This window comes from Zeus faber (assembly GCF_960531495.2).
Source record: "Zeus faber genome assembly, chromosome: 1".
Taxonomy (NCBI): Eukaryota; Metazoa; Chordata; class Actinopteri; order Zeiformes; family Zeidae; genus Zeus; species Zeus faber.
Window position 1 is genome coordinate 36,543,100 of NC_137193.1, and position 24,972 is coordinate 36,568,071.

General features: G+C 44.6%; 2 protein-coding genes across 2 annotated transcripts in view; one reads left to right on the top strand and one right to left on the bottom strand.

Annotated features, from left to right (window-relative positions):
* The first annotated feature begins 1,263 nt into the window (after positions 1-1,263).
* LOC307236878 (regulator of nonsense transcripts 1-like) lies at positions 1,264-18,928 on the top strand. The gene is made up of 24 exons (XM_080009444.1): positions 1,264-1,504; positions 1,897-2,039; positions 2,429-2,512; positions 3,076-3,243; positions 3,492-3,672; positions 5,894-6,055; positions 6,376-6,463; positions 6,858-6,956; positions 7,403-7,511; positions 7,995-8,154; positions 8,589-8,707; positions 9,167-9,331; positions 9,602-9,716; positions 10,691-10,834; positions 13,639-13,852; positions 14,153-14,270; positions 14,418-14,574; positions 14,963-15,105; positions 15,272-15,446; positions 15,729-15,810; positions 15,919-16,083; positions 17,680-17,867; positions 18,199-18,319; positions 18,787-18,928. Exons 1-23 carry the CDS (start codon positions 1,334-1,336, stop codon positions 18,316-18,318), a joined length of 3,270 nt encoding a protein of 1,089 aa, XP_079865570.1. The 5' UTR covers positions 1,264-1,333; the 3' UTR covers position 18,319; positions 18,787-18,928.
* Positions 18,607-24,972, bottom strand: part of ddx49 (DEAD (Asp-Glu-Ala-Asp) box polypeptide 49) — a 9,183-nt gene continuing 2,817 nt past the window's right edge. Inside the window, exons 4-13 of the mRNA XM_080009457.1 lie at positions 24,817-24,938; positions 23,168-23,355; positions 22,806-22,946; positions 22,372-22,447; positions 22,187-22,263; positions 21,618-21,715; positions 20,851-20,925; positions 20,451-20,539; positions 20,162-20,233; positions 18,607-19,907 (exon numbers count right to left, since the gene is read on the bottom strand). Coding sequence (XP_079865583.1) covers positions 19,740-19,907; positions 20,162-20,233; positions 20,451-20,539; positions 20,851-20,925; positions 21,618-21,715; positions 22,187-22,263; positions 22,372-22,447; positions 22,806-22,946; positions 23,168-23,355; positions 24,817-24,938 — 1,106 coding nt within the window. The 3' untranslated portion in view covers positions 18,607-19,739. The remainder of the gene's footprint in view (positions 19,908-20,161; positions 20,234-20,450; positions 20,540-20,850; positions 20,926-21,617; positions 21,716-22,186; positions 22,264-22,371; positions 22,448-22,805; positions 22,947-23,167; positions 23,356-24,816; positions 24,939-24,972) is intronic.

The window sequence follows — 24,972 nt, forward strand, 5'->3', positions numbered from 1 at the left end:
TCTGTTAATATCTCTAGTTTTCAGTTAATATCTCTAGTCTTCTGTTAATATCTCTAGTTTTCAGTTAATATCTCTATTCTTCTGTTAATATCTCTAGAATTCTGCCTATATCCCCACTCCTCTGTTAATATCTCTATTCTTCTGTTAATATCTCTAGTTTTCAGTTAATATCTCTAGTTTTCAGTTAATATCTCTAGTTTTCAGTTAATATCTCTATTCTTCTACTAATATCTCTAGTTTTCTTCCTATATATCTCTATTCCTCTGTTAATATCTAAATGATCCTGATAATATCTCTAATTTTCTGTTAATATCTTTAGTTCTCTGTCGACACCTCTAATCTGATAATATCTCTATTCTCATAACGTCTCTAGTCTTCCGCCTTCCGGTGCACCAGCGAGGACGACTGAAGCGTCTGACGTCATAGTGACGTCACATTGACATCCAGCGGCGGTTCGGGACCAGTTTCAACTCATTGTGTGGACACGGTGCACTCCACAAGCGTCGGTGTGTCGGTTTGAAGCGTCCCATTCGTACTATTATGATTATGACTATTCATGTTATTATGAACTATGACCATACCTCTGTCTGTTAAAACCTTCCACACTCTACTAAAAGACACCCAAAACAGCAGAGTAAGGTAAATGATCTTGGAATTAGTTCAACGTATACTATGTCATGAGGTCGCGTATCAGAAGTAGAATTCTGTAGATCTGATAACATTACTTTGTCCTTATGTATGTCGCAGTCTATTTATTGAATTCATACATAACTGATACAACTCATTATCACACAAACATTTTGTGGTGTTTTTTAAGACATTTTATTTTTCTCCCCAAGTGGGAGAAAAGGCGCATTATCCATTACAGCGTTTACTTGAGTATAAGTTCGAAGTATCAGGTTTAAATGCACATGAGTATACAAATAAAAGCAAATCCAATTAAGCCAGACAGCGCCTCGGTTGAAAAAACATTTATTTTTTATAATAATAATAACAATAATAATAATAATAATATATATTAATACATAAATGTTAATATTTGTAACGCGTAAAGGATACTCGGGGAGTAAAACGATATATTTAGTAGAAAAATCGATTCGAGTAAAGTCACAAAGTTTCTACTTCGTCACCACCACCTTACGTTCGCAGGCACCGTTTTGGAGCTGAAAGTTCCCACCTTCCCCGCGGGACTTGAACGGTTCGTGCCCGGAAGTTGGTGTTTCACACTTCCGGTTTGTGAACTCCGCTGTTTTGGCTCCGGAACCCGCCGCAGCAGAACCCGCGTCCAGACGAACCGTCCCCCAGAGAGTGGATCCCGCCGAGCCGCTCCGAGATGAGCGTGGAGGCGTACGGGCCGAGCTCCCAGAGCCTCAGCTTCCTGGACCCCGAGGAGGCGGAGCTGCTCGGGGCGGACACCCAGGGCTCCGAGTTCGACTTCACCGACTTCACGCTGCCGAGCCAGACCCAGACCCAGGGCCGCACACAGAGCCCACCGGACGGCCAGGTCGCTGCTTCCCTCCGCTCATAGGTTCAGCCTGCTAGTCGGCTCGAGGTAGCCCGCTCGGGTAGCGACAGTTAAGTGTGAACGTTAGAAATGCGGGAGACACGGTTCCCGCTAGCCCGCTGGTAGCACGCTAGGCTAACGACAGTTGGAATATCCTGCTCGAACTCAGTCAGGTGCTAGTCAGTCAGTTAGCCGCGTAGCATACTTAACCTCAACCTATTCGACAGTAACTTTTGATCCAGCACTGACCCTTTCCTGCACGGAGCCCATGCTGGCACAGCCCCGGCTCTGGGGTCGGGCTGTCTGCGAGTCCGCCTCTTCCGCGTGTCATCCGGCTTGTTTTTAGCCCTTAGCCTGCTCTGTGTCTTGAAACCGGTGTCTGTGTGGTGCAGGTGAACGGTCCTGATGAGAGCCTCCTTAACGGAGAGGTGGATGGTTCTTTGGCCAAAGGCAGCCAGCTCCTGGCAGAGCTGAACTTTGAGGAGGATGAAGAGGATGCTTACTACACCAAAGACCTTCCTCTGCACGCCTGCAGGTCAGACACCCATCCACCCCACGGGATAACTTTGAAAGTAGAGAGTTGATAGGTTGCATGATTGCACAACCACAGATGGATGCATATATACAGTACATACGGTAGATCAGGAATGACTTTCCAGGTTTTGGCAGTTGTCAACCACTTTTCATATGTTTAAAAAATGTGTGCTGTACCTCTGTATGTTGAGAGTCTTTCAACAAGGAACAGTTTATTTTCTGGCGCGTTGATTTACTGTGTCAAAAGTTTTGAAACAAGTGAGAATATTGAAATATGGATTATGGTTATATTGGATAATTATCACTCCAATATGAAATGCTATGCATGTCTGACATTCAATGGTTAAAAATAAACCAGACGCTGTTTGACGTTAGTGTTTCTGATTTTAGCTACTGTGGCATCCACGACCCGGCAGTCTACTGCAACACCAGCAAGAAGTGGTTCTGCAACGGACGAGGAAACACGTCTGGCAGGTGTGTTTTAAAATAAAAAAAAAATCCAACCGCGTCACCCTGGCAACGGTCAATCCCTTGTCACCACAGCAACATGTTACAGAACCAGTGAAAGTTATGTGGCATTTCAGAATTTAGAATTTGCCCAAATTGTAAATATCTGCTTTGTTTGGCAAGTTTTACAATCACTTATCCACATTGTCTGGCAATTGAATCAAAATTTGCTGTTTTTGCTTTGTTTTGTTGCGAGTATAGTGGCACCCTAAGATCTACATGAATCTATTCTAATCTGTAATCAAAGACTTCTTGCTAAAGGCATTGTCGCAAACTGCACGTGCTGCTTAATTTTCACCGGCATATCCAATGGTTTTATTCATTATTTTACCATTTTTATTACAATCAACGTCTATAGATCTATATACACACATGTCTGGATCTACCTCTATAGATATCTGAAGGCCGTAGTACGTCTGTGTGGTTTGCTGTAAATTATGTAACGCCCCATGTTCATATCATCGTGACCCACCCAGTCCCTCCCAGTCCCTTCCCAATCCCTCCCAGTCAGCATGTGCTTTGCTTTGCAGCCACATCGTGAACCACTTGGTCCGAGCCAAATGCAAAGAGGTGATGCTGCACAAAGATGGGCCGCTGGGTGAGACGGTGCTGGAGTGCTACAACTGTGGGTGCCGCAACGTCTTCCTGCTGGGCTTCATCCCCGCCAAGGCCGACTCGGTGGTGGTGCTGCTCTGCAGGTAACACGACAGACAGTAAATGAGTCAAATCAAATGTTAAAATTTAGAAACAACCAAGTGGAACTCGCATTAACCAAAAAAAAACACACAAGACATAGCATAAGGCATAAAGGCATATTATAAAGATGCTAAATATAAACATATACATTTTTAAGAGTAACTGAGGTGGGTGGCATATTATATAAGCATGTCTTGCGTGCCTGTGTTTTGAGACCCCCGTTTTAAAGTGTGTGGCGCTGCCCCCGCAGGCAGCCCTGTGCCAGCCAAAGCAGCCTGAAGGACATCAACTGGGACAGCTCCCAGTGGCAGCCGCTGATCCAGGACCGCTGCTTCCTGTCCTGGCTGGTGAAGATCCCGTCGGAGCAGGAGCAGCTCAGAGCTCGGCAGATCAGCGCCCAGCAGATCAACAAGCTGGAGGAGCTGTGGAAGGTACGGGGCTAGCAGCTAGCCAGAGGAATGGTGTTGTAAAACAGTAGTAACAATGTAGTCAGGGTAGCCACAGGTCATTTAAAAAGCCTGGAAAGGTATTAAACTGATTTCCCACAAATTAAGCCCTGAAATGTATGAAAAGTCTGAAATACGAATTCCATAGATCTGCAATTACCGTATTTTCTGGACTATAAGGCGCACTTAAAAGCCTTTAATTTTCTCAAAAAACGACAGTGCGCCCTATAATCCCGAGCGCCTTATATATGGATTAATTCTGGTTGTGCTGACTGACCTTGAAGCGATTTTGTGTGGTACATGGCGCTCTGTCAACATGTTTTAGTACGACTTTGGTAAACTACAAAGCCGTACCGCTTGCAGCATTACGGCTACCGTAGTCAGGAGCGTCGCGGAGTAATACATATTGTGCTTCACCATAATATTACAGTGTGTGTGTGTGTGTATAAGGACCCTAAAATGGCACATGTCAAGAGACACACTTACTTATCAGTCACGCAGTAGAACATGGGACTAGAGCAGCTGCAAGAGAATTCAACATTAATGAATCAATGGTACGGAAGTGGAGGAAGCAAGAAGATGACCTGCGGCAAGTAAAGAAGACCACACAGAGTTTCCGAGGGAACAAAGCGAGATGGCTACAGTTAGAGGACAAAATTGAACAGTGGGTTATTGAACAGAGAGCAGCAGGTAGAAGCGTCTCTACAGTCTCTATTCGACTGAAGGCAACAGCGTTAGCACGGGACAGGAATATCAATGACTTTCGAGGCGTTCCTTCTTGGTGCTTTTGTTTTATGAAAAGACGGAATCTCGCCATCCGCACACGAACTACCGTCTCGCAGCAACTGCCAAAAGATTACGAAGAAAAGCTGGCCACTTTCCGCGCATACTGCAAGATCACTGAAAAGACGATCTGGCCAGAGCACATCAGCAACATGGACGAGGTTCTTCTCATCTTTGATATCCCCGTGAACCGCACTGTGGAGAAAACAGGGTCCAGTAATCATCACTGAACTGCCAGGTAACAGCAACGACACTGACTCGGATAACGACCAGAGGGAATCCGGGCATGCTGGATGCCGTAATCGCCCAACTGTTAAACTCAGACACTGAAGATGAAGAATTTGAGGGATTTGTGGAAGAGGAATGAACTGAAAAAGTGAGTGTATTGTGTTGTATTTTACGTGTTATAAGTGAACAATTTTGAGAGTTGTTGTGAATACGCTAACGTTTGATTTAGCGGTATCAGACTTTTTTTTTTCACGTGTTACAACTGAACAAGGTTGGGAGTTATTGTGAATACGCTCATTAACGTTTGAACAATGTTGAGAGTTATTGTGAACACGTTTAATAAAGTTTGACCGACTGACTTATCTGACTGTTTTGTTTCGCTTAATGTGCCTTATAGTCCGGTTTATATATGAAAAAAGATCGAAAATAGACCATTCATTGATAGTGCACTGCCTTATAATCCAGTGCGCCCTATAGTGCGGAAAATACGGTATTTGCTTTTTGTTCAGAGAAATTTGCATTCAGTCCTGTAAACTCATGAAATTATCACACCCTTATATGATTTCTGATCATTGAAGTTGGATTTGATTGGGGGGGGGGTGTTTAAATGACCTGATTGCTGTACCCCGGAAGTGCGTTGTGATTTAAAAGCACTAAAAATGAGAACCTTTTCTCAAAACTCGAGCGAAAGCCATTCTACCAAAACAGATTTTTCAGATTATTGGAAATATATTTTCTTGTGGAGCTACAATGTTGTAACTGGAAGGGTATAGTAACTGAACTCTGTTGAGTATGTAGTCTAGCTTAGACTCGAACATGGGAAAATGTACATTTTTCGATAAGTGGTTGGAGAAGGACTTTCAATTCTGGTTGCATCCTGTCGTGGTGAAACAGATGATGCTCTGCAGATAATGCTCATCCAGATCCAGATTACAGTTTACAATAAAATTGTATGGCTAGAGTCAAGTCTTTTACAAATATAAATATAAAACCCGATCAGGTTTTTTTTTTTTTGTTTTTTTTGTTTTTTTTAACTTCAGTGGAATGTCTGTGTTTGAAATGTGGAAGAGGGAAAAAGTTAAAAATTTGCTTTGAAATGCAGTGCGGTAAAAGTCTAAAGTCTCCGAACATACTTTGAAATTGTACTGAAGTACTGTAAAGAAGCACTTGTACTTTGTCGCTGTCCCCACCCCAGGACAACCCCAGCGCCACCCTGGAGGACCTAGAGAAGCCCGGCGTGGACGAGGAGCCGCAGCATGTGCTGCTGCGCTACGAGGACGCTTACCAGTACCAGAACATCTTTGGCCCGCTGGTCAAACTGGAGGCCGACTACGACAAGAAGCTCAAAGAGTCCCAGGTAGCCAATTAGGTCGCTCGTAGCAGACCATGTGACTGTCTTGGCTCAACAGTATGCAGTGTTGGATTACAATAAAACAATTGAAGAACAAAGATAGGAAACGGGAACCTGGTTAAAACCAGGTCACCAGATGTTTCGTTAAAAAGTGAACAGCACGTCCTACAGATGCAGTACGACATCCTGGTACTTTTTAAACACTGTTTGATGCAACATGTCAGACACAGCGTTAAGCAGCAGTGTGACTAATGTGTAATGGCCTGTGTGTGTCCCCTCCCATACCCTCCATCTCTGTCTTTACCCCCTCTATCTCGCTCTCTCAGACCCAGGATAATATCACTGTCAGGTGGGATTTGGGGCTCAACAAAAAGCGGATTGCTTATTTCACTCTTCCCAAGACGGACTCAGGTGGTAATTCAACCTTTGTCGACGTTCGCTCGTCATCATCTCCCGGTTCAGTTCTGGTTCTGTGCCCCCCCTGGCCACAGCATGTCATGCAGCACCCCATATATATATCAGCCTCTTTTGGTGCTGTGGTTTGTTTGTGCTAAATAGCAACTTCTTTCCTATTTTCATTTATTTTCCTTAGCTATTTGTATTTTATTTATAATGATTACATTTTTTGTGCAGTTTTGTGTCGCATAATGTAGTTCATTATCACACTATCCCCAAATAATATTTTTTTTCCGAGCCAGTTCTCTAAGTGTGTGTGTGTGTGTGTGTGTGTGTGTGTGTGTGTGTGTGTGTGTGTGTGTGTGTGTGTGTGTGTGTGTGTGTGTGTGTGTGTGTGTGTGTGTGTGTATAGACATGCGGCTGATGCAGGGTGATGAGATCTGCTTGCGCTACAAGGGCGACATGGCTCAGCTGTGGAAGGGAATCGGACATGTGATCAAGGTCCCCGACAGTATCCTTCCCCCAAATGCTCCATTTCTCTTTGCGTTGATCCAAGCTTTTTGTTATTGTATGTGTTACGGCGGAGTGTCTGCAGCGTCTTTTGAAATGTCTTAAATTTGGTTTTACAGATATTAGGCCTTAAGTCATGAAATAGTCTTAAATTAGAATTTACAAAGTTTTAATTTCAACAGAAACATTGTGTCCATATATTTATTTTGGTCAAAATGAGTCAAGTTCTCTCTGATGGTAGAAACCCTCCCGCCAAACCCTGCCTGAAAGACTATTTGTCTAAAGGTCAGTCAGATTAACTTAAAAGTATTAAATGAGCAATTAACTGTCAGATACCTAAATGTTTGTCCACAGAAAGCTCCTCACAACGTACGTAACTGATATGATGGTACTTTATTAATTTGGTGGCCCGTCCAGTTCCATCTGGTTCCTTAACATCCCCTGCAGACTACGGAGACGAGATTGCCATCGAGCTGCGCAGCAGCGTGGGCGCTCCAGTGGAAATCCCTCACAACTTCCAGGTGGACTTTGTGTGGAAGTCCACGTCCTTTGACAGGTAAACACTGTTTATTTTACAGAATGTATTCTTGTCATTCTGGACTGTTCTTACCTCGTGTTGTTAACCCCCCCAAGGAAACACAGAGGGTACAAGCTAGCCAGAGGAATGCACAGTAACAAAGTAGTGTTGCAGTAGCATGAAAAATGGACACAATGAAAAGGGAGAGGAGTAGTCCGGGGAGAGGGGGAAGAGTCTATGTGGAGTGGCAGCGGTATGGGTGGAGCTTCTGTCTGCTGGTGATGGAGAGATGTTCTGCAAGCTCATTTCACCATCAGTGTTTGTGGTGATGTCTTTTGCTAGGCAACCTGCTGAGGTGGAGGAAAGGAACCACCTGTTGCTAAGCTCTCATGAGTCTGAGGGTTTTAAGTGTGTGTGTGTGTGTGTGTGTGTGTGTGTGTGTGTGTGTGTGTGTGTGTGTGTGTGTGTGTGTGTGTGTGTGTGTGTGTGTGTGTGTGTGTGTGTGTGTGTGTGTGTGTGTAGGATGCAGAGCGCTCTGAAGACCTTTGCGGTGGACGAGACGTCGGTGTCAGGCTACATCTACCACAAGCTGCTGGGCCACGAGGTGGAGGACGTGGTCATCAAGTGCCAGCTGCCCAAACGCTTCACAGCGCATGGCCTCCCCGACCTCAACCACTCCCAGGTCAGAGATCATGCTGGAGGTCAGATCTGATCAAAACCATGGCTGACAAATTAAGTTGAGATTCCAACATTGTTTATAATCCTTTTCAATTTGAAACTGACATTGATTTAACACTTTGATTCATTATTTACATAAATCATTTTTTGTTTTTTATTTAATGGAAGAAACAATAGATAACAAACACAAGAAATTACCATCAAAAATGAAAAACAATTTGAAAAAAAAACATTGAGCAAATTCTTGACACAAAATAATTAATTACAATAATAATTAACTTAAGTTATGTTAATTTATAATTTACTAAATAAAGGTGTGTGTGTGTGTGTGTGTGTGTGTGTGTGTGTGTGTGTGTGTGTGTGTGTGTGTGTGTGTGTGTGTGTGTGTGTGTGTGTGTGTGTGTGTGTGTGTGTGTGTTCGCGTTCGTGTTCGTTCAGGTGTATGCTGTGAAGACGGTGCTCCAGAGGCCCCTCAGCCTGATTCAGGGTCCCCCCGGCACCGGGAAGACTGTCACCTCAGCCACCGTCGTGTACCACCTCGCCCGCCAGGGCAACGGGTGAGACGCTTACGACTGTAGCACAACAAGCATCGGACATGAGTAGAAGTTTGAATAACATCAAGTTTTCGAGTTTAAATATTAGTTCATTTTAAATCCAGTCTTTCCAGGTTGTGGTCACTCGGGCTGGGTAGTGTGACTAAAATATCCTTTATCAGGAGCCACGATGTAGATCATTTTCATGTGGCAGACTACTTAGAAGTTTCTGAACAGTCCAAACAAACATTCAATAGTTTAAGAAATAAAAGCCCAAAAGAAAACAGACTTGTTACATTTAAGTGATTTAAATTAATAGTCACACCTAAATCTGATAAGTTAACACTACTTTTTGTCCCTGGGGAGGAATTCAGGAAATAGTGCTCCAAAATACCCCGAGACATAAATCATAAAAGATCATCATATGACACATATGGCACATCCCCTGCCTTAAACCCTCACCCGCGCTCCCCACCCCTCCAGGCCGGTCCTGGTCTGTGCTCCCAGTAACATCGCAGTGGACCAGCTGACGGAGAAGATCCACCAGACGGGGCTGAAAGTTGTCCGTCTTTGCGCCAAGAGCCGTGAGGCCATCGACTCCCCAGTCTCCTTCCTGGCGCTGCACAACCAGATCAGCAACATGGACAGGTCAGAGGCATGTCTGGAAACGCCGCCCAGTCTCCGGGTGTCATAATGTTGGGTCTAGTACCATGCTCAAAGTCCCTTATTTTCTGTTTTTCATCTGATTCATGAAAGTCGTGAATCAGTCGCTACTTGAGATCTGCATCCATTTTCTTCTTCCCTCTCTCCTCTCTCCCTCTCCTCCTATGTAATTTTCAGTATGGCCTCACTCTCCCCCTTTCCTCTCTCAGTATGACCTCACCCTCTCTCTCGCCTCCCCCCCCCCCCGCCCCCTAGCATGCCGGAGCTCCAGAAGCTGCAGCAGCTAAAGGATGAGACGGGGGAACTGTCATCCGCTGATGAGAAGCGATACCGCGCCCTGAAGCGTACGGCGGAGCGGGAGCTTCTCATGGTGAGGCGCAGCGATTGGCTGTCCAACCCGTTCAAACGATCCTGATCAGTGACATACAGACGGTATCACTCTAGCACCTGCGGTGTGACGTGGTGCCAGATATCGTGAGATTTGGTTTTGGGAAGAGATATTTTGAGAATATGTATGAGAAAAATTTTAATAGACATTTAATGGCACATTGCACTGCTGCCTCAGCAAAAAGGTCCTGGGTTCGATATGCCTGGGCTGCTGTTGGCACCTTGCTCCGGCGGGCTATCTCCCAAGTAGGGGCCTTTCTGTGTGGAGTTTGCATGTTCTCCCTGTGCTCACATGGGGTTTCCTCCTTGTAACAGCAGTAATGACCCCCACCAAAAACATGCACAACATCCTCACCTGACCAGCGATGGACATTTGTAACCAGGTACCCGGGCGCATCGTTGAATGCTGCCCACTGCTCCTGGCTGCCCCCCCCCCGGAGGAAGGACAAGCCAGGATGGGTTAAATGCAGAGAACCCATTTCACCGGCCACCATCCGAAGCGCATGCGCGCTTGCATGGACGCATGTGTTGTTGTGGTGTGCTGTGTGACGATTAAAGATTCCTCATTTTTCACTCTTTGTGACTCAGTCCCGGTGCCCGGAAGCCCCGCCCCCCACTGGCTCGCTGTTTATTGAAAGTCTGTTAATATTACATGTGTTGTGTGCAAATTGCACCAGATTTGGCACTGCCTGTCCTTGGCAATACAGCCGCCAAGTGTGAACTTGATCGGGTGAGCATACATACAGACAGACAGAGATTCCTGCCTTTACCAGTATAGTTGGATGGAGGTTATTCTAGTCCCGATTTTAAAATGCTGCTTCACAGTGAGCGAATTGTGTAAAACAAGTTTAACGATGAATAAATAGATGTATAATTATTTTACGATCATTTCATCAATATCACCTGGTTCTGCTTAAATGTGTTAACCGAGCTAACTCTAACCCCCCTCCCACCCAGAATGCTGATGTGATCTGCTGTACCTGCGTGGGCGCCGGGGACCCCCGTCTGGCCAAGATGCAGTTCCGCTCCATCCTGATCGATGAGAGCACGCAGGCCACCGAGCCTGAGTGCATGGTGCCCGTGGTGCTGGGGGCCAAGCAGGTACACATGCTTCACAAATGTTATCACAGTAATCAGTATACAGTTGTATTGCAAGGATTATTTTCTTATTATATTTTATTGGAGTAGTTCAAGACTAATAATTCAAGAGAAGTAATTGTTGAAAATTGTTTGAAAATGAATATTGAAGATATAGGTACATCTCATCAAATTTGAATATCATGAAAAAGTTCAATATTTTTTGTCACTCATTTCAGAAAGTGAAACCCATATATTATATAGATTCATTACACTTAGAGTGAAATATTTCAAGCATTTATTTCTTGAAATGTTGATGATTGTGGCTATAGATAATGAAAACCCAGAATTCAGTGTCTCAGAAAATTAGAATATTGTGAAAAAGTACAATATTGGAAAGTCATGGTGTCACACCCTAATCAGCTAATGAACTCCAAACACACCTGCAAAGGTTTCCTGAGCCTTGAAATGATCTCTCAGTCTGGCTCAGTAGTCTTCACAATCATGGGGAAGACTGCTTGACAAATGTCCAGAAGACTGTCATTGACACTCTCCACAAGGAGGGTAAGCCACCAAAGGCCATTGCTAAAGAAGCTGGTTGTTCACAGAGTGCTGTATCCAAGCATATTCATAGAAAGTTGAGTGGAAGGAAAAAGTGTGGTAGGAAAAGTTGCACCAGCAAAAGGGATAACCGCCGCCTTGAGAGGAATGTCAAGCAAAATCCATTCAAGAAGTTGAGGGAGCTTCACGAGAAGAGGACTGAGGCTGGAGTCAGCACATCAGGAGCCACTACGCACAGACGAATCCTAGGCATGGGCTACAAATGTCGCATTCCTCGTGTCAAGCCTCTCCTGAACCAGAGACAACATCAGAAGCGTCTTACTGGGGCTTTGGAGAAAAAGAACTGGACTGTTGCTCAGTGGTCCAAAGTCCTCTTTTCAGATGAAAGTACATTTTGCATGTCATTTGGAAATCAAGGTCCCAGAGTCTGGAGGAGAAGTGAAGAGGCACAGAATCGGCATTGCTTGAAGTCCAGTGTGAAGTTTCCACAGTCAGTGGTGATTTGGGCTGCCATGTCATCTGCTGGTGTTGGTCCACTGTGTTTTCTGAAGTCCACAGTCAACACAGTCATCTGCCAGGAAATTTTAGAGCACTTCGTGCATCCTTCTGCTGACAAGCTTTATGGAGATGCTGATTTCATTTTCCAGCAGGACTTGGCACCTGCCCACACTGCCAAAGGTACCAAAAGCTGGTTCAATGACCATGGTGTTACTGCGCTTGATTGGCCAGCAAACTCGCCTGATCTGAACCCCATAGAGAATCTATGGGCTATTGTCAAGAGGAAGATGAGAGACACCAGACCCAACAATGCAGATGACCTGAAGGCTGCTATCAAAGCAACCTGGGCTTCCATTACACCTGAGCAGTGCCACAGGCTGATCGCCTCCCTGCCACGCCGCATTGATGCACTAATTCATGCAACAGAAGTTCCAACTAAGTATTGAGTGCATAGAAATGAACATACTTTTCAGAAGCCTGACATTTCTGTTTAAAATATCATTTTTTTTATTGATCTTATGTAATATTCTAAATTTACGAGACATTGAATTTTGGGTTTTCATTATCTATAGCCACAATCATCAAAATTTCAAGAAATAAAGGCTTGAAATATTTTACTTTACGTGTAATGAATCTGTATAATATATGGGTTTCACTTTCTGAAATGAGTGACAAACGTTTTCATGATATTCTAATTTTATGAGATGTACCTGTAATATTTACTTTGTTTACTAAAGGCATTTTGCTTATTTTCTTTTTATTATTACTATTTGATTGTCTTAAATTACTGTTAAGCACTTTGAGTTGCATCTTGTGTATGATTTGCTGTACAAATAAATATTAGGGGTCCAGCCCCATTTCATGCTGAAATATATCAAACTATCTGGTAGACATAATTCGTCAGAAGCTACAAACATGGTTGAGGTGTCATTTAAACCGGTATTTTACAAGGATCTAGTGGTTTAAAATTTCACCCAAATGTTCCGAAGCAGATATTAATGAGAAACCGAACAACTTTGACCCAAAAATTTCAGCTGTCTTGGTTAACTGACACGTCACAATTTCGTAAACAAAATTAACAAGATGCAATTAACAGTAAGACACTTTATGATGTCATCAGACTGTTTACTATAAATGTACAGATGTCAATCGAGGATTGTCCAGTCGGACCATGTCCAGTGTACGGTGTAGACTTTGTGACTTGTGATTTACGTGTGTATTTATATAGCTTCTTGCCTGGTAGATGTCAGTAGATGTTAGATTCATATTTTAAATCCATGGTCCCCATCACTTTGCCAGATGAATGGAAAAATACAATAAAAACTTGTCTGCAAAAACTGGTCACCACGCACAGTCCAACTGAACTCAGGAAATTGTGCTGCGTTTCAGAGAACCCAGAAAACTGTAAAAGGTACCCAACACGACTAAACTGGGACCCCGTGTATTGCTGCCTGCCAGGAGAGTGTCCCTCGGTCCGCTCCAAACGTCCCCGCATTTAATCACAGAGCGCAGATTTGGAAACCTCAGAACCTCCGAAACCTGTAATACGTATCTTACATGACTAGTCTTAGACTGGTCTAGAAGGTTCTAGAATTAAAAATCCTGGTCATTATTCGGTATTTCTAGACTGTGTAGAAGTATCCTATCGAAAGTAGAACTCCTCTGGCTTTATTGTACATGCAACGGCCATTTTGACTTTCATGCTTTCAGCAGAACTATCAGCATCTGTTGCCATAGTAACTCTGCTGTCCTCCTCCTGTACCTTGCAGCTGATCCTGGTGGGCGACCACTGCCAGCTGGGTCCCGTGGTGATGTGCAAGAAGGCGGCTAAGGCCGGTCTGTCCCAGTCCCTGTTCGAGCGTCTAGTGGTTTTGGGTATCCGACCCATCCGGCTGCAGGTCCAGTACCGCATGCACCCGGCGCTCAGCGCCTTCCCCTCCAACATCTTCTACGAGGGCTCGCTGCAGAACGGGGTCACTGCAGGTCCGTCCCACAGCAGGAATCTCTTTAAGGGGACACGCTCCACAATTCGAATCACAGTTTATTCCACCAGGTGCACTTACGAGTGGGGTGCGTGCGTGAGTGAGGGAGTGAGTCTGTGACGCTACACATCGAAGGTGGACAGGCTTACACATTGTGAGACCTCCCCCAGTAGAGTTTCTTATCATTTGTATCTTCAACAGTGGGACATTGAGAAGTTAGTTTCATGTTAAATTAGGCTGAATCCTCCGGACAGCACATAAAGGGTTAATATTGTCTGACTGCCCCCCCCCCGCCCCACAGCCGACCGCATCAAGAAGGGCTTTGACTTCCAGTGGCCACAGCCGGACAAGCCCATGTTCTTCTACGTGACCCAGGGCCAGGAGGAGATAGCCAGCTCAGGAACCTCCTACCTCAACAGGTCGGTCCATATGTAGCCTTATCCATTAAAGCTAGGTTTATAGTTTTTATTGGTTTTGTTTTGATTGTTTAAGATTGACACCAGTCAGACACACTACAGGACTTCTATGCAGACTGGGGGGTTTAATGCTTCTGTGTTGCGCCTCAGGACGGAGGCAGCCAATGTGGAGAAGATTACCACCAGGCTGCTAAAGGCCGGAGCCAAGCCAGACCAGATCGGCATCATCACCCCCTACGAGGGCCAGCGCTCGTACCTGGTCCAGTACATGCAGTTCAGTGGCTCCCTGCACACCAAGCTTTACCAGGTACGGAGAGCCTTGCTGGACCAGCCCCAAAATCTCATAGTTATCAGGTTCAAAGGTTCGTCTAGACCTTCTCGAGTCTTCTGTGCCGGAAAGGTCAGTGTTGTGTCTCGGCCACTTCACAACAAAATTTAAACCTGTAAACAAGGCTAGTTGTCCAATAATGGTCATTTCGGACAGGTTATGATTATTTGTTTGTTAATTGAGTTCTGCTGACAAAAATGCTTGCTTCGGGATTCAATGCACTGACTTAAGTGTTGCGAAGCAACACGGTTTCCTGACTGCAGGTTGGCGAGTGACACATACAGTAAAACATCCCACACTGTCGATCAGCACTTGTGACGCTGGTCCAATCTCCCCCTCTTCTCTCTCGTTCTGGCTATTTCTCTAGGAAGTGGAGATCGCCAGCGTCGATGCCTTCCAGGGCAGAGAGAAGGACTTCATCATCTTGTCCTGCGTACGCGCTAATGAGCACCAAGGCATTGGCTTTCTCAACGACCCACGGCGGCTCAATGTGGCGCTGACCCGAGCCAAGTGAGACACCCCCCCCCCCAACTCACACCAATCAAAGTCCTTCTGAACAGACTTCCAAACATCTAGATGACCTTCTGCACTCTCCCCATTAAAATCAGCTACAGAGGAATTATCCTCTGTAGCCTCCCAGATGAGATGGATCCATTAGTCTCCTCTCTCCTCTCAGGTATGGAGTGATCATTGTGGGGAACCCAAAGGCGCTCTCCAAGCAGCCTCTGTGGAACCACCTGCTCAACTACTACAAGGAGCAGAAGGTTCTGGTGGAAGGCCCGCTCAACAACCTGAGGGAGAGTCTGATGCAATTCAGCAAGCCACGCAAGCTGGTCAACACCATCAACCCTGTGAGTCCACACCCACTATGCATTACACTAATATCTATATGTACTGTATATATACACACACTCTGATAGGACACCGCTATCAGAAGGATCTTTCAGGTCCTTCCTTTGGCCAGAAGCAGCACTGGTAACTGTATTTCTGAAACTGCTTATTATATTACATGATATTCCCTTTGGGCTTCAGCTCAACTTTTAATAATTGTTCCACAGTTTGTGCAGAAGCAAAAAACTTAACCATGTACGTATACGTATTTTAATCTTGTGACGTGTGTTGGTGTTCCTCAGGGAGGACGATTCATGAGCACAGCGATGTACGATGCCCGTGAGGCGCTGATACCAGGGTCGGCCTACGACCGCAGCAGCACAGGTGTGTTCTGACCCAGAGTGTCTGGCTGGAAAGGAAGCAAGGAAGGAAGGGAGGAAGCAGAGAATGTTGATTGTCCAGTTATAAAAAAGATGTCTCTTCCTCCCTCAGCTGGTCGTCCATCCAACTTGTACTTCCAGACCCATGACCAGATCGGTATGATCGGTGCGGGGGCGGGTCACATGGCGGCCATGACACTCCCCATCCCCTTCAACCTGGTGATGCCCCCCATGCCCCCCCCAGGCTACTTGGGCCAGAGCAATGGCCCAACTGCAGGTAAACTCGCTAATACGCTGCAGATAACACAATGATTTCAGTTAGTGAGCTTCGTACATATTAATAATTGATGTGATCAATATATAATAATTTTTTCTCCATTAGACTTCCCTCACAAATAATTACACTGCTTATCATTACTATTACCACATGCTACATTGCTTATAAGGGGTCCAGCAACCGAAGATTTGTATTTGGGGCAGTCCCGACACGCCGTAGTTCAAGTTTAATCCAGATCGGTACATTTTTGTGGGATAAGTTCGTAAAAAAACAGTTTCATCATCTCCGCAACGGTGAAATCCCTGCGTGCATGTGCAAGATGGCGACGCGCACAGGTCAAGTGATAGCACTACAGTCTACTGATTGATCATTGACAATCAAACCTCACCAAGATGGCGGTGCGCAGAAATCCAGCGGCTCCGCTGGCTCAACGCTCTCCTTTTTGGTGCCCTTTTTTTTTTTTATATGTCCATTCTCCAATGTTAAGTTAAGTGGGGAAGTTAACTTGTTAAGTTCTAACCAAACTTGAAAGAAAGCAAATGGATGGGGCAAGAGAGTCAGGCTACGGGCTAACCCGCACAGACAAGCCCTGCCGAATCTCTTACCAACTCCCACTCATCAACAAGATGGACGAAATAAGACTGAACATTACTTGGCACCACACAGGATAGCTGTGTGACGATCATTAGCCACTTCTGTAATGGACGGCTGGACGCAGCTGTTGAGCTGGCGGGTCCCTCTGTTTACCGAATAGGCAGGACTGCACTCTGGTAAGAGGAGTGTGCATATATGTTAATAATGACTGGTGTACAGCTATGGACATTGTTGGGATACACTGTTCCCCAGACGTAGTATGCCTGGCTTTGAAATGCAGACTCTTCACATCACATCTCACTGGGAATGAATTTGTTTGAAAAAGGAGGAGGCGGGGAAGAAGTGGGGAAAAACACATTTTGCAAGACGGTTAAGTACATTTGTATTAGTCCTTATATATTAAGCCAAATTTGAAATGAATGGTAATCTACATTAAATGTTATATTCCATAGTCAAAGGGAGATTTGTTTCCATTATAACATAAGTGTGTATTCCATTACAGAAAATTAATTTGGTTTTATGTCATCTTGAATTGTAGTTATAAGTTATAACATTAACCTTAATAAGTACTTCAGAATTGTGATTGTGAATGGGACTTGTCTCGTTTCGTCACACCAACTAACCTGCACCCCGTCCATTGTTGCTTGCATCTGAGTTTTAATGTTTATATTTGATTTCACAGTCTACTAAATATACTTCTGAGCTTGCCCATTACTTATTTTTATCTTGTATTTATATTTTTTGTTAACTAGTGAACATTTTGTTATGAACTTTATCTTATCATTGTAACATCTTATCAACAGTCTTCTGTCAAAAAGTAGAAACTCAACTCACTCAGTATCTGATATGTTTGATGTGGATCTTTGTATTATATACCATATATTATCATCAGATCTTCACATATCTGATAATAAATATTATTTTTCCATGAATGTAAAGGCAAATCATCATTATCTATAGCAGACACACCCTGAACCTGTGACCCCCCCCTTGCCCCTCAAGGTCGCGGGGCACTGAAGGGGAAACCCGGGCGTGGGGGCCGCCGGGGGGGCCGCGGGGCCCCCAGCCAGGCCAGCCAGGAGGCTGCATCGCAGCCCTTCTCCCAGGGCCCGCTCACCCAGGGCTACAGCTCCATGAGCCAACCCTCCCAGATGAGCCAAACCGGGCTCTCTCAGCCCGAGCTGTCCCAGGTACACTACCCACAATGCACTTATTTAAAGATGTGTTTGTACAGTGTAGAATGTTTCTACACCGAACAAAGGAAATCTTAAAAAACCTGACATTGTAAATAAACATGAAGTCTTGTTTTTTTTTTTTTAATTTTGCGATAAATTAAGTAGAATTGTAAGATTATTCAGCTCTGGGGAAAGATTTCATCATCTACAAAAATAACTATTGGTTCTTAAATTGAAATAAAGCTGAAACATTAAGACTTCTGCAGACACGGCTCATGCAGTGTTTGTATTTTGCTAAAGAAACCGATAGATTCCTAATTCCTGAGTTATTGATGTGGAATCGCAGGACAGTTACCTTGGAGACGAGTTCAAGTCCCAGATGGACGTGGCGCTGTCACAAGACTCCACGTACCAGGGCGAGCGGGCGTACCAGCATGGGGGCGTGACCGGCCTGTCCCAGTACTAAAGTGAGTAGAGTCTGGTAACCTGGAACTGTTTCATCATTCGATTTGATCAAATGGCTCACGATATGATTATATGTTTGATATATATTAAACAGTTATGCATTATGAAAACCTGCCAACTTTTTGGTTTTCCGATATACAGATGTCCAATACAGAAATTCCTCGTTAGAAACACCGCTTTACACATCTTGCAGTATTGCATGGACTTGTGCAAATATATAAAAACTAATGGAAGTACATTATTCACACTTAACTGTTTAAAACATTTTTTTTTATTTAATTGGAGGAAAATGGTTGCATAACTTTCAAGCCAAGTATCCATATTAGGTTTTGCTAAATGGATTCAGAAATTAAAACTACAATTTAATCATATCAGTTCTTTTTTATATGAACGTCTTTCCGTCTGTGCTGTTTTTTTTTTTTTTTTTTTAAAGAACATTGAGTTAAAAACATTTGATTTGTCCCCTCAGACTGCTGGAGGAGGTGAGCGAGGCATCATGGGAACCTGGTTCATCAGCATTTTTAATCCGGATTAACGATGGAACAGAATCCTGTTTCGCTACCAGGGAGGCGCCGTGTCGCCACGGCAACAGGAAAGCCGACCAATCAGAGCAGTGTCGGGCCCGGGGTGGAGCGACAGGGGAGGGGCTTAAGACATGGGACTCCAGGAGGCTCCGCCCCTAAACTAAAAATATAAACCCCAGAACCCCCCCCACCAGCAGTTTGAGTCATTAAAGAGTTTTGAGCGAACATCCTTCTGCTTCGTCCTGGGGGTCAAGCCCCACAAACTAAAGGCTTTGATGTTAAAACTTCCTCTCATATTAGGGTTCAAGTCTGGGCCCGTGGTGCGAGAAGTCCCCACAGCGCCCCCTTCAGGTGAAGAGTGGAAAAACAGGGCAAAGGTTCGGCGCAAATGGGACGTTTTAACAGGAGCGCTGAAGCAGCCACCAGCACGAGGAGCCGCTGCGTTTAGAATGTTCCTACAACTCAGCGCTCCCAGACTGAACCGTGACGACAGGAGAATTCGCTCTTTTGTGGATTTTAAATTCAGATTTATTTTGGGTTTTCTTCCTCTGCGCTTCTGGTTTGGAATCAAAACCTTCCGGTGTTTCCTCAGATCCGCGTCGTTCGCGAATGTTTCTTCTCCCAAACGTCAGAACCAGAATGTAGGTCGACAATCTGTTTTTTAAAAAAAAAATCAGCTTCTTAGATTTTCTGCCATGAACATTTTGACAAAGAGCTGATCAGTTATTGATCTGTGATTTTCATCTTGTTGTGATTTGCAGCGCGGCTTTAATCTAAATCAATAAAGTCTGATCGTCCATTTAATCTGTTAAACATTTTTGTACAAATGAATCTGCCACTTCCATGTGGCAGAAATATTTAATTGCATTGTTCCTTGTATTGATCTGATATCTGGTTCCTAAATGTTCGGTTCCGTCTTCTTTTGCTTCAGTTTCTTCTTGAGTTTCTTCTTGCGCCGCTCGGCCTCCTGACCCCGGAGGTCCTTTTGGATCTGCTCCTTGAACTTCTTCTTCTGCTTCCGGATCTTCTCCAGCTCGGCTCGCCGCTTAGCCTCAAGCTCGGGGTCCTGCAGTGGCAGAAGACGTTTATTATTGAGAGCCCGGGTTTAGTCTGAACCTTGTCCTTTTATAAAAAGCCGATACACGCCGAGACTAACCACCTTATTAGAAAACAACAAAGTTTTAAGTGGTTATATTTCATAAAATGGTTCTCAAAACCTTGCAAACAGGAATTCAGAAAAGCGGCAGAAAAAAAATGTTAAACTTCCACGACTGCAAGAGTATAAAACCGGTCATTACATGAAGGATAACTGGCACCGACCTTTCCCTCCAAGATCAGCTGCTTCCTCTTGTGGATTTCTTTTTTCTCGTCAAAGTCGCTCGACTCCAGTTTCTACAGACAGTTTGGATTGAACAAGGCCATATGACAACCAGGATCACTCTAGTACTTGCACACCTCACTGTCCTCCCTTGATGCTTTGTGGTGAAAAGTCCCACAATGCATTTTACAGGGTGGCAGCTGGGAATCAAGTGCTGGGTTATGTTTGTTTACTGTATAGAGCTGCGAGTAGCTTCAGTTTTAGCTAGTTTGCAACAGGAAGGGAACGTACGATCTCACACTCCCTGCGTGTTACGTTGACCTGCGTCAGGATCTTCAGGACGTCTTTCTCCTCCACAGTGAACTCCTGCAGTTTGCTCTCTGGACGAATGACACGCCACACACGTCAGGAAGCACTACCATGGATACGGCAGGCAAACACTCCCTCGAGCAGCACATTTCAACCTTTCTATGGTTAGAAATGTAAACGCCAAGGAAATACATTCCTTCTCATTACACGTGAGAATAATCACAGTCTCAAGTGTTCACATTGAAAGAGCACAGTTCATTTTACATTTCTAAACCTACTTTAGTCACAACTGCTCAAATTGGCTCAGAGCTTGAATTGTTCCCCACTTTGAGTCAAAACAGGAACTTTAACTCAACACTGCTGCTACACCGTTCATACTCACTAGTCTGTGCCTCGATGGCGTGCACCAGGTGGATGTCGTACTGAGTCACCAATGTGATGGAGACTCCGTTCCTCCCTGCAGGGAGACAAGAACCACCGACATGGGTCGCATGACTCCATGAAAACCAGAATTCCACCACAAATCACAAAACAACTCGAACCAAGCCGCCTGCGAGTTCATCAAGAGTTTAGAAAATGAAGCTGCGTTCCATGAGGTCAGGACTCTAGGGAAAGGTGTAAAGGAACAGCCATTTGAATTGCACTTTTGGGGTAGATCGCTCAGGCCTGAGCTAACAGATAAAAATGGTGGCTCACACTGTTGAGATGTTTATTTAAAACATTAACTTGGATCTAAACTGTTATGTAATTTTGTAAAGTTCACCTGCCAAACACACATTTACTACAGCGTCCATGTTTCCCAGAACTGAGGAACGGGATATTTATTGTAGCTGGAAGTGGAAACTGACTGGAAATACAAGAGTTCTGACTTAAATGGAGGCATTATGGAATCTAGATTCCTTTCCCAAATCCTGACAGTAAACAGATCTCTCTACATCCAAACTAACCCCATCATCTGGATTAATAAATATTAATTTAGACTTATTTAAAAAGTGCAGTTCACTTCCTGACCAGACAACGGTAACTGGATGACAATTTTCTTTGGGGGACTTGGTCTTCGATTAGCATAGCAACATGTTTTTAAACCAATCAAACTGCTTGGCTTGGTCAGGATGCAGCATGTCCCATTTACACCATCAACACCCTCACCTGCCCTGGCCGTGCGTCCCACGCGGTGGATGTAGGTCTTGGGCAGACCGGGCGTGTTGTGGTTGATGACGACCTGCACAGTGGGAATGTCCAAACCTCTGCAGAGAGAAGGAAACATTTCCTATTTAATTCTGTATACTTTATTATCCCTCTTGGAACGCTATTCCTCTGCATTTACCATCCTAGTATCTGACGTATCTAGGAGCAGTGGCTGCCATGTAGCAACGCCCAGGAGCAGTTAGGGGTCTTGCTCAAGACACTTCAGCATTTTACCAGGAGGAGCCATGGATCGAATCGGCAAAGACACTGAACCAAGAATCCAATCAAGGAACTACACTGTGCCAGACCTGCCCGGTCTGTTTGACGGTCACGTCTGGCCCATGTACATCAAACACAAGAACATCACTGGTGAAATGCATGCTGGTACACATGGGTCAGTCTGTTTAGAATGCAGCGAGAACATCCTTTCATGTCTTGGATTTATGAGAACTTGAGTTTTGACCAGTACTGTACTGGTAGTACAGTCCCGACAGTGAAGAGGTGCAGGGATTAATCAAGCTTTATCTTACCTGGAAGCGACATCTGTAGCGACCAGGATCTTGTAGACGCTCGCCTTGAACTTGGAGAGGTTTGCGAAGCGCTCTTTCTGAAAGACGCCGACATATTTTATATTCAAATGCTGTCCGGCTCCATTTATGGCTATACCAGGAAAACTAATGTTTTAGTTTAAATGATCCACTCCGGCTCCTGTCACCTGTTTCATCATGGAGTGCAGCGAGATGGTGGGGAAGTCGAAGCGCCGCAGCATCATGGTGAGCACCTGGCAGTCCCTATACGCAAACACAGCACAACGGCAAAACATCAATGTTGCCACCGTTTCCAAAGGGACCTGGAGGTCGTTTGAAGGATTCTCACCATATTGTTTAGAATTCTCCAAAACCCAAAAGTAAAATATCAAACATCTTGAAAAGTGAGCCATCATCAGGAGAATGGTCAGTAAAACATGGCGACTAGTGAAGAAGATAAAAGTCGATGTGGCAGCAGTTTGGTCCTTCAGGAATCCCCTGATCTGATCCAGGACTTCAGCTCCTCTTAGAAACATCCAAACATCCAAACATCTGACATGCGTTCACGTAGAGAAGCAGGGGGTTTTCTCTTTAGCATCTGAGGCGGCGACTTCCTCCTTACTTGCAGGTTTTGGTGAAGATGATGATGGACCAGTCGCTGTGCTGGTCACTGAAGGTCTGGACCAGGTGGACCAGGTGGGCGTCCTTCACCTTCTCTGGGGTCAGGATGAAGCGCTGGTCCAGGTTGTCCACCGTAAGCGTCCTGCGGGTGGAAACACCGACTACTCTTCAAGTTGAACTCCCTCAAACATTTCTGATGTTTCACTGATTATAGGTCTTACCTTAAATCAAACCAACATAACAACCTCAGACTAAAACGTGTGCATTACTGTCAGTTCACTGTAAGATGACGATTTTAATATTTGTTTTCGCTGCTTTTCTGTGAAACCAAAGTGTGTGTTTGGTTTTGGGGCGTGCACTCACGTGGATGTGCTCTCCCAGAAGAAAGGCTGCTTCATTGCGACACTCTGCAGCTGCTGCAGCGTGGCGCTCAGCGTGGCGCTGAACAGCAGCGTCTGGCGCGACGCCGGGACCGTGCCCAAGATCACCTCCAGGTCCGCGGTGAAGTCCGTGCAGCCCTGCTCCAGCAGCCGGTCGGCCTCGTCCAGGATCTGACCAGGACACATTACGGTTCACTGTACATTGCAATTCTGTTCTTCATCTTTAATGGTTCATGTTGCTGTATTTAACAAGCTCATTGTTGTCACAACAGTAAACATTTCACCGCCATGGTCACATCATGATGAATCATTTTTATAGATTCAATAAAGGATAATGAGAAACTAGGAACTTCAACTTCTCAGCTCAGAAGTACTTGAACAAGTTTACTTTAAAGGGGACCTATTATGCAAAACTCACTTTTTCAGTGCTTGTGTGCATACATTTGGTTCTTGGCTTGGCCTACTACCGCACAAACTATAAAATAAGACAACACTGTCTTATTTCTAATAGTATAAGATTGCGTTGTCTTACAGTTTTTTGTGAGATGTCTGTTTCAGAAAACAATTCCCAAAACACGCTGTTCAGCTTTGCTGCCCTGATCTACGTCACTGAGGGCTTCCTTCTAATTAGAATTGCCCTCCAGAGTAACTCAAATATTTTAAAAGAAAGAGGCATTAATACCAACTGTCCGTGAAGAAACTGCAGAGTAAGTATTTTAAAAATTATTCTGCGGTGTGTTTCTTTCTAAAAAAAAGACGGCGGTGCGCGATACTCTGTGCGTTTCTCCAAAGAAAACCAATAAAAATAGTGGGTTTTTTTTGTCTATGTATTTATTTTATTTTCCCGAAGCTTACATGAAACAAAAAAATCCCAGCGTGCGAGAGTCCCGAGGCGTCAGTGTCTCCCACAAGCTTAGAGCACGGTGTTGAGTGATGAATGAAGATTCTGCAACTGGATTGCTTATTTCTCGCCTCAAATTTGTTGAGAAACAGATTTTGGTGAAAGGTGAAATCAGTGAAAGTTATGGAGTTAATACAGGGAAGCACGGAAGCCATGCTCAAACGCTATCGGCTCACAGAACCCAGAACATGAGCTGAAACCCAATTGTCTCACAGAATTCGGGGCCTCAGGAGAGTGGCTCCTCCCACAAAAAAACTGCCAGTTTCGGACGGTATAGAGGTATGTTAGAATCTTCTTCTTTGGCTGCTCCCGTTAGGGGTCGCCACAGCTAATCTGAGCGGTATTTTCAGAAAAACCTCAAAACATGTTTTGGGGACCTCAGATACCTATATTAACTTGTGCCAAAAGGAGCATATTAGGTCCACTTTGAAAGTTTAGTCTGATATGATAAACCTCAATATGGACCTCAGCTGGATTCTTTAGTCGATAACAAGTCATAAGTATTGTGATATCGTGTATCCTGATATGTGCACAACTCCCTGTGAGTACTGTGATTATTATCTCCCAGCATTAATAACTCCTCTGAATAGAATTAAATAAACAGCACAGACAAAAAAAAATCATTGTATCATTGGTTCACTGTTCAAAACAAACAGTTTTCCAAACCATTTCATCTTTTACTGCAGCAGAACCAAGTCGCATTTTGGGAACTTTGCCTTCAATGGACTCACCAGGAAGCGGATCCTGCTCAGACTGAATGTGTCCGAACTGCGGATGTGGTCAGCCAGGCGTCCTGGCGTTGCCACGACAACATGAGGTTTCTTGGACAGCTGCAAGGCCTGAGCCACCATGTCTGATGGAACACAGCAGCAACCAGGGTCAAAATA

Excerpts from the sequence above, each read along its gene's own strand:
- LOC307236878 (XM_080009444.1), top strand. The coding sequence starts at position 1,334 with ATGAGCGTGGAGGCGTACGGGCCGAGCTCCCAGAGCCTCAGCTTCCTG. Across the intron at positions 6,464-6,857 it reads TCCCAAGACGGACTCAGGTG|ACATGCGGCTGATGCAGGGT; the intron begins GTAATTCAACCT and ends GTGTGTGTATAG. Across the intron at positions 14,271-14,417 it reads GGAACCTCCTACCTCAACAG|GACGGAGGCAGCCAATGTGG; the intron begins GTCGGTCCATAT and ends GTTGCGCCTCAG.